The sequence below is a fragment of the Orbicella faveolata genome, unplaced genomic scaffold (assembly GCF_042242905.1).
Source record: "Orbicella faveolata isolate gen_17 unplaced genomic scaffold, um_ofav_v1 contig_35, whole genome shotgun sequence".
NCBI lineage: Eukaryota > Metazoa > Cnidaria > Anthozoa > Scleractinia > Merulinidae > Orbicella > Orbicella faveolata.
Window position 1 is genome coordinate 30346144 of NW_028301564.1, and position 11357 is coordinate 30357500.

At 39.8% G+C, this 11357-nt stretch overlaps 1 protein-coding gene and 1 non-coding gene across 4 annotated transcripts in view; one reads left to right on the top strand and one right to left on the bottom strand.

The window, feature by feature from the left end:
- Nucleotides 1–5103: 5103 nt before the first annotated feature.
- LOC110050449 (prestin-like) overlaps nucleotides 5104–11357 on the bottom strand; it is an 18793-nt gene continuing 12539 nt past the window's right edge. For 2 of the 3 annotated variants that reach the window (XM_020756370.2, XM_020756372.2), the window contains exons 9-17: nucleotides 11067–11144; nucleotides 10539–10634; nucleotides 9890–9996; nucleotides 8971–9040; nucleotides 8432–8662; nucleotides 7833–7964; nucleotides 6949–7003; nucleotides 6382–6506; nucleotides 5104–5779 (exon numbers count right to left, since the gene is read on the bottom strand). In XM_020756370.2, the coding sequence (XP_020612029.2) occupies nucleotides 5741–5779; nucleotides 6382–6506; nucleotides 6949–7003; nucleotides 7833–7964; nucleotides 8432–8662; nucleotides 8971–9040; nucleotides 9890–9996; nucleotides 10539–10634; nucleotides 11067–11144 (933 nt within the window). In that variant the 3' untranslated portion in view covers nucleotides 5104–5740. Of the gene's footprint in view, nucleotides 5780–5812; nucleotides 6507–6948; nucleotides 7004–7832; nucleotides 7965–8431; nucleotides 8663–8970; nucleotides 9041–9889; nucleotides 9997–10538; nucleotides 10635–11066; nucleotides 11145–11357 lie in introns of those variants that run through there. The other variant, XM_089273144.1, reaches the window with a different exon arrangement.
- LOC149104163 (U5 spliceosomal RNA) lies at nucleotides 7486–7606 on the top strand. Its single transcript, XR_016202254.1, has one exon. It is a non-coding gene; the product is annotated as a U5 spliceosomal RNA (small nuclear RNA).

Consider the following 11357-nt stretch of genomic DNA (forward strand, 5'->3'; position numbering starts at 1 on the left):
CATGCAGTGGGGTTTAATTTATTCTTTAGCTGATGTAGAACGTGAAAGAGAACGGCAGAGAGCAAGAACTAACATTCAAAGATGTACGCAAGAAGATCACGAAAGGAGGCGAAATAGTATACTGATCAAAGTAGAGCGAGTCAGGGCCAGAGAAAGGAGATGAATTAATATCCCGAACAACATCTTGAAGCAGAGCCGAGCGAGGGCTGAAGAGAGGAGGCGAAATATAAGCGAGGAACGACGCGAAGCGGAACTTGCTAGGAATAGAGAATGGAGGCAAAATATAAGAGAGTAATGATTCGAAGCAGAGCGAGCTAGAAATAGAGAATGGAGACAAAATATATGCGCGGAACGGCGAGAGGTGGAGAGAGCTAGGAATAGAGAATGGTCGCGAAAAGATAGCTCAGTTCAGTCTTCACTTCTTTTGCTGGAAGTTTCTGCCTGGAAGATTCACACTGAACTGAATTGCCAAATTATGGTAAGCAACTCTTTGTTGTGGGAGGCTCATTCTCATTTTCTAATAAAAATTAGTTGCTTCGGCGACTGATAGTGATAGCGTATCTTCAATAAGAGTCAGTAAAGTCATCCTGATTTGAAACCATGCTGTGAGACACTGGCTGTTTTCATACTAGAGGACGCATTATCCGTCCAGAAGGATAATGCGTCCTCGCCGTTTTTATCAGCTAAGGACGCATCATCCGTCTGGACGAACTTGGGCAAACATTTGTAGTGCGTCTAGACGAACTATCTCTCGTAGTGCGTCGTTCAAGACGCATTTCGAAGGACAGTTCGTCTAGACGCATAATACCTCTTGTGCCCGTCTTTATACTAGAGACACATAACCAGACGAACCACAAATGTTTACCCAAGTTCGTCCAGACGGATAATGGTTCTTTAGTATAAAAACGGCCATTTTAGAAATTTCATTGTTTTAGTTTCGCTTATCTCTAAACAATAAGCTTAACTTTTGCCGATAACCTCACCTTTAAAACTACTGTGAGACTTTATTTCTAATACTGCCCGCGGAGTTTTCAAATTTTCTATGTGTTACTGAGTGACAGCCACTTCGTAGACTACCAAAGTTTCTTCTGTTAAGGTTGGAAACCAAGAAAGGTCAAGAAACCATTTTATACTTTAAAAGCGAACAAGATTTGCTAAGGGACGGACCAAGTTATTATTATTAAAAAAAAAAAAAATTAGTCAAACGCAGGACCAGCATAGTAGAAAGCACTTGCTTTCTTTGCAGTAATTTTTTTTTTTTTGGGGGGGGGGGGAATTGTCTAACCCCGCCACCCCCTCAAAAAATAACTGTCTGTCCCTAAGTTTATATTTGACGTGGTGATTGGGCATATCGCGCTTACGAAGTTTGGAGATTTACTCGTTTGTTTGTTCAATTTATTCGGTTTGGTGAAACGCACAACTACGGTCCACTTCGGTTAAAGCTTATTGTAAAAGACTGGTAAAACTACGGCCGATAAAATTACTACAAAGCCGTCGGCAAAAATAATATTTAAATCACGCTTTAGCATGATAAATATTAAATTTGAACACCGCGAGTCTTTAAAATTTTGGATGTTTTCCGGTATCTAAATGCATTTCTTGGCTCTACCTTGTATGATAATCAATCTTAAACGAATTTTCTTCGTCCTTTGTTAATTGAGACGGGATTAGCCACTTGAAACTCAGATGCAGTGATATGCATATTGTTTTTATATAGATTCCTCCGGGGTTTTTATGTTTGTTTTTGTTGCTGTTCAATTCATTCAGTTTAGATGAATTGCTCTAAAAGTTATTGTGTCGAGTAAATGATAGTATTTTATGGGAGCACCGCCTTTATGCTAGGCTAAATCTATGTAATAGTTCTGATTGCTTGAGGGCAAATAACACCTACGTCACTGTGAAGTTCTTCTTCTCTTAAAAATTTTTGTCCGTATAGTAGTTTACATAATTAGCCTGTATTTCAGCCGCCTCCTCGCAAGGCATGGAGCGGCAACTGGGACTGAGACCGATCACGCGTCATCTCGAGCTCGTCCCACGAGAAATGTCGCGGTTCCGAGGACAGGCTTGGTTTGGCCAATGAGGGGGCGGCTGAATCTCGAGGATTAACACCTTCTGATTCCGTGCCTGAAATTAAAACTCGCACACTGTAATGTATGAAATAATGAGACGATTTTATTCACCATGCGCGGATTAGAACAGTTAAGTTTTCAAATTTCTTAACCACCCCAACAATCACTTTACTGCAACCGAACAATTTTGAAAAGATCAACGTTGCCTTACGTTTGCTAGCGCTAGCCTTGCTTCAAATTCCGGGGAAATCCGCTTTTAAGAAATTATACAGAGTTCTGTTTAGTCACTTGGCTAAGAAAGATCAGATCCGCCTCGTTGAACAAGTTCACCAGGCATACGGAGACCAGAATTTTACTTGCTTGTCCCGAATCATGGCAGAATGTTTTTGAATGGCCAGATTTTCACATCGGATCAACACTGACAGGATCTGTTTCTAGGAATGGCCAGCATTTTGGGTCAGTGTCAGTGTCTCGTACAGAAATCTTAGCTTCAGCGGCAACCGATGAGCCGTGGCAAATCACCATGATGTATGTTCGTCTGTGTCAGTTTCTTGATGAGACCTTAGCCAGGATTCAGTTCCATGGTATATTACCGATTACAGGCCAAAAGAAAAAACACGATCTGATGGAAAATGAAATGCACGTACAGAGGTAACTAAAAGGATTCTCATTCTATGCAATCATCTAATTCAACTTTATTTACGCTTAGTGCTTTGCGATGGTTCATTCGTATGTTTTAACTCTTCAAGTTGTGCTTTGAAGACGAGCACTCAACAATAATGGGCAGTATTTCTCAGACTGGTAAAGCTTCGATTCAACAAGATCAATACCAAAACATACGGTGACCTGATAAAAGAATTCCCAGTAGCGTAAGATCGAGTTGATTTCACTTGTTCCCAGCCCACTGTGAATTGAATCTCGCGGATGAGTTGTACATTTTATGAAGGAATCATTGCTACGAGCCACAAAAACAATTAAAATAGCGTTTTATTACCTTTTACAGTATATAATATTGTTACCACAAGAGTTCAAAAGCAGACAGGGTACAAACCATTACATTAATTGATTAAGTTAACTAATTGGTTATTTCATCATAATTAATTGATTCGTCTTTCAGGTTCGAAAAGCAGAAAAAGACGATCCATAATGATACTGGCGTTCCTTCCCCTGCAGAATGTTCTGGTCAGAGAAGTTCAAATCGCGCGCGAAAGAACATCTTCCCTACGTACCCACTTGAACCCTGCTGTGGATCAGTCCACAAATTTATCTGAAGAATACTCAGGTAAGAATTAGTAATGATAGTACATTGACTAAACTAAGGCAAATCAATATAGCAAGAACTCACTTCGAGATCAATTCAAAAACAAGCTTCTAAATTGAAATGTGGAAAGATACGTGGAGAATCACGTGATCCCAAGCTGGGTGAAGAGCTTCGCGCGCTCCACCTGGTGCTTGTTTACTTTCACGTCCCGAGGTACGGTTGCAGTGGCAATGGCCCATACTTTGGTCTCACCCTTTGGAACCTTGAACGCCGATACCAGTTGTGTTTGTTTCTTTGTTCTGTAATGTGGGTATCAAAGTCGTTGAAAGGTGTCAATTTCATTGGGTGCGAGATTCACTTCGGTTGTTGGCTGTACCCCCCAGAGGACTGTCTGTATTCAAGCGGGGATTGTATATCCTTTTGACATTCAAAGTCAAAGCATTAATACCAACAATAACCAGATTATTAATAACTAGGGTTGGGATATCTACCAAACCACCTCAGTTTCAGGACATGATATCAGCACTAGTAGATTTAAAATAAACATTTATTGTCGGTTCTTGCAGAACTTCAAAAGACGTGATTGCCAAATCTTGGCTTTTTCGAGCTAAAATTAAAGAGTTGTGCCTATGAATGAAAATTAAAGGAATTCTTATAGTCAGGGTCGATCAAACGTTATTTCGTGATCTCCTTTACGGGATAGACGTTAAATTTACACGTAAAATTGTCTTCCTTTTCTAAGTGAAAAAAAAGGAACACCTGTTGTCATGCTATCGACTGTGGTTTGCCACAAAAATATCACGTCAAACCATAAATTCATACGTCAAGTTGTTGCTGTTTTTTCTTTTTGCTATACGTCAAAATAAGACATCAAGTGAGTTTCTTTGGTTGCTGAACCATAATTGTATTTGTTCCTCGAGGGTTAGAAGACGGGAACGTACAAGTTGATCATGTCATTTACCAGCCTTCCTTCCCACGGAAACAAACGTTCCGCTTGCGAGTTGAGAGGCCTTCCCTTCGTCAAATGCAGAAGTAGATTTGTCATAGCATTAACCCTACTGTGGATCATTTTAGAAATGCACAGGTATGAATTAGTAATGATTCTAGTTAAGTTGAAAATGCAACAAGAACAACCTTTATTTGTACTCATTATTACAAGAAGCGTCACTCACCATTTTACAATGGCTAGTGAAGCCAGGCAGCAAATTAAGTATTATAAATGCTTGGCCATAGACAGGAGCAAATCAACAAAAAAACGTTTTTTTTTTCTTAGAAAAGAAATATCAGAGAATAATACCAAAACCACAAGACACAGAAAACAATTTCGTAGAAGAAGATGCACCACATCACGTGATCCCAAGCTGGGTGAAGAGCTTCGCGCACTCCACTTGGTGCTTGTTTACTTTCACGTCCCGAGGTACGGTTGCAGTGGCAATGGCCCATACTTTGGTCTCACCCTTTGGAACCTTGAACGCTGATACCATTTGTGTTTGTTTGTTTCTTTGTTCTGTAATGTGGGTATCAAAGTCGTTGAAAGGTGTCAATTCCATAGGGTGCGAGATTCACTTCGGTTGTTGGCTGTACCCCCCAGAGGACTGTCTGTATTCAGGCGGGGATTGTATATCCTTTTCCTGGCACTTTTGACATTCAAAGTCAAAGCATTAATACCAACAATAGCCAGATTATGAATAACTGGGGTTAAGATATTTACCATACCACCTATTTGGACATGATATCAACAATAATAAACTTCGACACATTCTAAAAAGTGGATTTTGTTTTGGTTTTTTTTATTGCACAGTGCAATTTCTATATAACAACTAGCTAGGAAACATTTCTTTACAAATTTGTTTTCCCACTTTATTGAAAAAATAAATAAAATATTGTTTGTGAGTGTATTAACAAGATAAAAATGTACACCAACGAAAACTTTCCATTTATACAAATTCGACTCAAGCGATGAGAATACAAAAGTTGGCTACTGTTCTCTAACTCAGTTTCCTGCAGTTTTGATGGCAACATTTTTCTATTCGTGCTTTCTGAGTTTTTTGAGGAAGAAAACAAGGAAGGAAAACCTTTGCCTTTTGGCGCCATGGTAAAACATGATTGTTTACTAAAAGTCTCCTTAGTCAGTGGCCGGAGGGGTTGGGGAGGGGAGGGGGGGGGTTGCACTCAATGCTTGATATAAGAGGGGTCTGTTCACACGATTGAGGAAAATACTTTCTCAAAGGAGCTTTTTTCCATCTTTATGGATATCATTGATGCTTTATGACATTTATCAGAGCAGGTTCGCAGCCTTTGAGTGTCAATTGCAGTGCAGCTTGAGTTTTGCAGATGAAGAGGAATGATCCGAGCAAATCCACCATGGGAGAGGAAAAACGTGCGTCAGATGGGTCAATCAAGAGAAAAATCACAAACACGTCTCTTTCTCCAGATCTTCCGACCAAATCTAAATGAGAAAATAAAACCACATTTTTTCTGGTTGTTTTGATTAATTCCCCACTATTTGCCACAGATTAACGGGATGAAGCACCTTGGTGTTCGGTTACGTTCTGGTCTCACGGAACGTTTAAAAATGTCTTTATCATAAATGACAAAACAGGGAGTTGGAACATGATCTCTAAGGAAAAATGGCTTCACGGAATGAAATTTTAAGGTGGGTTCTTATAGTTGTCTCGTGACGGTGTGCGAGCTGGGTACTAATTTTGGCGGGAACCTCATGTGCGAATATTACTTTCGTATTCCCCTGTAGAAAAGTCGGAGAAATAGCAAGCTCTTTCAGCAAAGATCTTCCAATTCTTGTTGTCGAATTAAAAGTTTCGCGAGATCTAGGATAAATGCTTTGTCACAAGAGTTTGCTGGTGTGGCGAAGATCTCCCACAGAAACAAATCTTATCTGCATACATGACATAGGAGTTCCAATTATTAACGCCCCTTCCGCCTTAAAAGTGATCTTCTACCATATCTTCTATTTCCTCCTTTCCCCCTTCAAAACAAATATCACTCCTTGCTTTTTGTAGTTGCTTTTTTTTTTTTTATAATGAAACATACCGCATGGTCACGCGCTCGTACGGCAGATATTACAGCGTCGTGTATTGATGGAAACATCACGTGACGTGGAATTGCATCTATGGCGGCTTTCCCAGAAGAATTTTCAAGCCTCTTGATTAGGTTCCCTGTAAAGGAAGGAAGGGCAAAAAATAACCAATTTAGTTATTTGCTGCAAAATGATGATTTAACGCTTATCACAAAGAAATTGCGTAATTTACATAGAGAAGTTACATAAAAATCAAATCAACGGTCTTTTTTTCTCAGATTTGCAATGGAAAGAGATGAATTTGGCCGACGCTTTCAAAACCAGAAGAATTTACTGCACATGACATAAAAGCGGCACTTTAACAGAGGAAATAAGCGTAAAATTCATACATGCAATTAGTCACTAAAAATGTTTCGGCGTATATTTATAATTAGAAGATCTTAGAAGGGTTCTGTGTCTGAAAGCTTAAATAGCCGCGGCCGGTCAGTTAAAACATGAGCGACCAAACTGATAACTGCGGTGAACAAAACAAACGCTACAATGGGGAGGCTAATATAAATAGCTTTCTTCAGTTCACTTACATGAACAGCCCGCCAAGTATATATGGATTCCAGCTCTCTTAAACTCAGAAACGAGCTGAAATAAGAAAATAATGGAACAAATCATCTCGTGTTCGTTTTACTTGAACGTCACTGTTTAAAGGTATTAAGAATAAGGCGTCAACAACAAACATTATCGGAGAAATAGCACGCAATTTAGTTCCTTCATTCGCGACAACCACGTAAGTCATTGTGAACAGGTGATGGCGATGTTGTCATACTGATCTATATGAAAACAAAAATCTACTTCTGTCAGCTTTATTTTAGGCGATACATACACTTACACGGTACATACACTTACACAGGAATAAGATTGACGTTGTCTATATCATTTATTGTGAGTTTCTTGACTTTAATTTTCATCGTACGAGAAGAAAAAATTGCAAATTTAACTAGAAATCCATGTTGACAAATAGCGTTTCTTTGATGCGCATGCTTATTTGTTGACGTAATGGGACTAATTGTCCCACATGATTTGTAACAATACGGTCATAACGTCGCTCCGATTTCTCCGTTCAGCAACTCTGGTTTTCCCTCGACACGCATAAATCTTTCGCCTTTTACTAAAGATTTCCGTGGAGGAGAACAAATGACTGAGTCTACGGACTAACATTTCGTCGCCCTGCCTTTTGGTGGGGCCTCTAACTTAAATGGAGAACTTAGTAAAAGTTGGATTACACGCAACACGCAACGTTTCAACCATTTAAGATTCTTCTCTTGTGAGAAGAACCTTAATCTTCTTCACTTTAGATTCTCTTATTCTTCTCTTGTTTTTCTCTTAGTTTTCTCTCATGTCTCCACCCGGTAGCGTGATCATAACATTGCCGGGCTATTGGTTCATATGCCAGCAATTTAAACCTACTTACCGCTGGTAGCACGTGTAATCCCACGGAATCGATGAACGTAAAGCCGCTACAGTCAATAACTACAGTGTGAACACCATCCTGTGGCTCATCAACTGAACAAGCATCTGCGATGGGTTCGGCAGGCGTCAGCTTCTGATTAGAAACACGCACGGTTAAGAAACCCAAGGTTACGCTTCAAGAACAATATTGAAATACAATCCCTCGACTTCTTTACAATTTACGTGCATGCTCGAGGGATGAATGTCGAAACTTCAGCAAAAATAATAGTTTCGGACAGTCAAACGTCAAAACTCTGGTGTCTTGTGACTGGACGCTCTGGTACTGGGGTGTCCTGAGGATGCAGGTTAAGCGGAGGAAACAACTTCTCCTAACAACATCCCTGGATTGTCACGTAAACAGTTGAAGACCCCGCTGCCTAAGAGAATCGAAAAGGGCTATGGGGACGACAATGACAGTTGACGAGAATCAAACCATTCGGTCTTAGCAAGAAAATATGATCTAATAATCTCTTGGTGTTAGGGTATCGCCGAACCAAAAGGAAGTGAGAACGCAGTTGTCGGGCTGTGATAAAAGCCTTGAGATTTGTTAATATTGCTTACTCCGTTAGGGGCATTTCCATTATAGCTATGGTCAGGCTCATTTTCATTGTCAATTAGCTCCACTTGCTCGTCGAATTCATTGCTGTCGGGTTTGACCTCTTTTCGCGGTTGCTGTTGAGCGCTGGGATCCAGGCCAGCAGTAGCAATAAGCGCATTTCTGAAGCGCTCCGCGTTCCCAAAGTAAAGAGGGGACTCCAATCTCAGCACCTTCACTCCAGGGATCTCGAAGGCCTTCAAAGAGAGTACATTAGACGGTTAACGTTCTGTCCTAACTATTACAGGCAAACAACAACTAACTTCTTTCGCTATGTATGGACTCCATAGTGGAGGGGGGGAAATTCAAAAGGAAAACAGAAGGTACCCCGTCGTTCACCGCGCGGTTTATACTTCTCTGTTCCCAATCTCTACGCGTGGTTTACGAAGGACGCTTCTAAAAGAAGCATCGACGAGCTAATTCAGCTAACAAACCTCTCAATTCAGTATCGATAGCTACGTAGAGAAAAAAAAAAGAGAAAATGGAAATAACGAACAAAACATACCAAAGGACATTGCTTAATATCACGGTACAGCTCGGTTTCTTTCAGTTGTCCAAGTATGGAGAATTTCGATCTGACAATAAAACAAGCATCACATAGTTTAATCTAAAATGGGCTAGTGCACCAGTCTCAGTGCACTTTGTTCATCAATCTTCTAATTTTTCTTTCAATCGTCGAGAATGCAAGTAAATAAAAACCACGCGAGAATGGATCTATAGGATTGGACTTAATGTTTTGGCTTTGTTGGAAGTTTTCTGAAGGAATTACAGCTTGTTCCGAATGAGATGTCGAGATCTTGTTCTGTAATAACTATACCACGATTTTTCAAAACATCTGTATGTGTTTTTATTCATGTTTAAGAAATGTTTTCGAAGTGACTTACATCTTCAAAGAGTGTTTGAAAAACCGTTTGAACTTATAATAGTTCACCAGTCTTCAAACGATTATTCAAACACCCTTTGTAACCGACAAACATGTGAATCACATTGCATTGAAACGCGTCTTACAAATTAAAAAACATCGTGATCTTTTCAAAAATCTCGCCGATTTAATTGTTGCTTTCTCCATCAACCAGAGAACTATATCGTCCTTGTTCTAGCCTATGCCGACCGAATCAAAGTCCGCTCAATGAGTCAAAGTCTTTCCTGTATGATTTAGAGTCTACTGGTCGTTAAAGAAAACAAAATTAAGAGATAGGTGCTTTCGTTGTCGCTGACGCCATTTCACTCGCCTGCCAGGATACTATGATCTAGTCTCTTGCGCCAGCTATAGCTGATTTGGAAGTGCATTTCCTTGATATCATTGCTAGGTTTAAAACTGTCATTACTAATCACTAGTATTACTGCCTGTTGTTAATTTTCACTTGGAGCGTTATGAGTTAGACAAAGAGCAAGTACGATAAGTGAAGAAGAGTTGAGTTTACCTGGAGAGAGACAAAACGACAGAAAACAATGCGCAGATAACTCCCACGCCCAATCCAACATCCACTCCTAACAGTATCACACCAAAACAAGTGAAAACCCACACCACCTGCAAAAACAGAAGAATATTAAGAGATAATCAACCTTTGATTGTAAAATACATATATCAATCACGTGCTCGACAGTTAGTCCCGGGATTGAACACTTCAAGTTTCCTTTCTCACGCGTAAGGTATGATTGGCCAGAACACGATTGAGCCCACGAATGTCCCCTCAAACGGTCGTCCACGACCCGTTCACCAGCCAACAAGATAAACATGTTTAGACGTGGTTTAGCAAAAAAGATTCTGAAAAATTGGCTGCTCATATCGTTCTATTAGACATGACGAAAACCTGTTTAATTAGAATATCTTAGCAAGGTGGTTCGAAATTTGTTTTCTCAGAATGACGGTTGGAAAGCGTAATCGACAAACTGAGAAAACCTAAACGTGATTTAGTTAAAATAGTTTACTTGGTGTGAATGAGGCATTATTTACTGGTTTTCTAATACTGGAAAAAGTTATTTTGTTTAAAATGTGGAAAGCATGAAAATTAAACTAATAGCAATTCGCAGATAGTTATTTGTATAAGATGTAACAAAACGGCATCTTACAGCATCTGGCTTATGTATTCTCCACAAATCTTTTAACCTTGAAAACTGTCTGAGGAGGCCAATGAGATTAGCAATCACCACAGCAGCAAGGATGGCCTGGAAAAGTAGATGAAATAAACTTGAGTAATAAAAGAAAAGATTTGTCCACACACATAAAAAATAATTGAAAAAGTACTCCTGCTGTTAGCCACAAGTCACGCTCCTTTTATTGTAACGACACTGATTTGGTGAGAGGAGAAAAGAAACTACAAAAGAAGAGGAGAGCGTCCCAACACTGACGTGAAGTTACGTGAGTATCTCAGTTAGGGACAGACCATTAGAAAAGTGATGGGAGGGGGTGGGTAAAATACAAAGGTCTACATAGGGATAGGGATTTCGTCCTGCAGGCGAGCGCGAAATACGCGTTAGCTTCCAGAAACGGGCTACGTACCGCCTGGTGACGTCAAGAAATTTCGCGCCAAATCGAAAGAGCGAAGAAAGAACGCATGGATGTCTGCTCTGAATTATTTTGGCAAAAGTTTCCCTTACCTTGGGAAGATGGAAGAAAAGCGGCGCGATAAAGAGCAACACAAGAAGAATCAGAGCAATCACAACCACACTGCACAGCTGTGGAATAGAAAACAAATGTCAAGCCCCGCATTGAACAACTTATCTTATCTTATTTTTAACCTTATTAAGCAGTATTTTTAATCTTAGTTCTAGTTTTAAACCTTAACTTTATTACTATCTTTATTACTATACTAAATTTTAGATTTTCAATGTATTTTAGACCTTTATTTTTTAGAGAACCCTCCTAAAAACCACCACTAGGTGACTGAG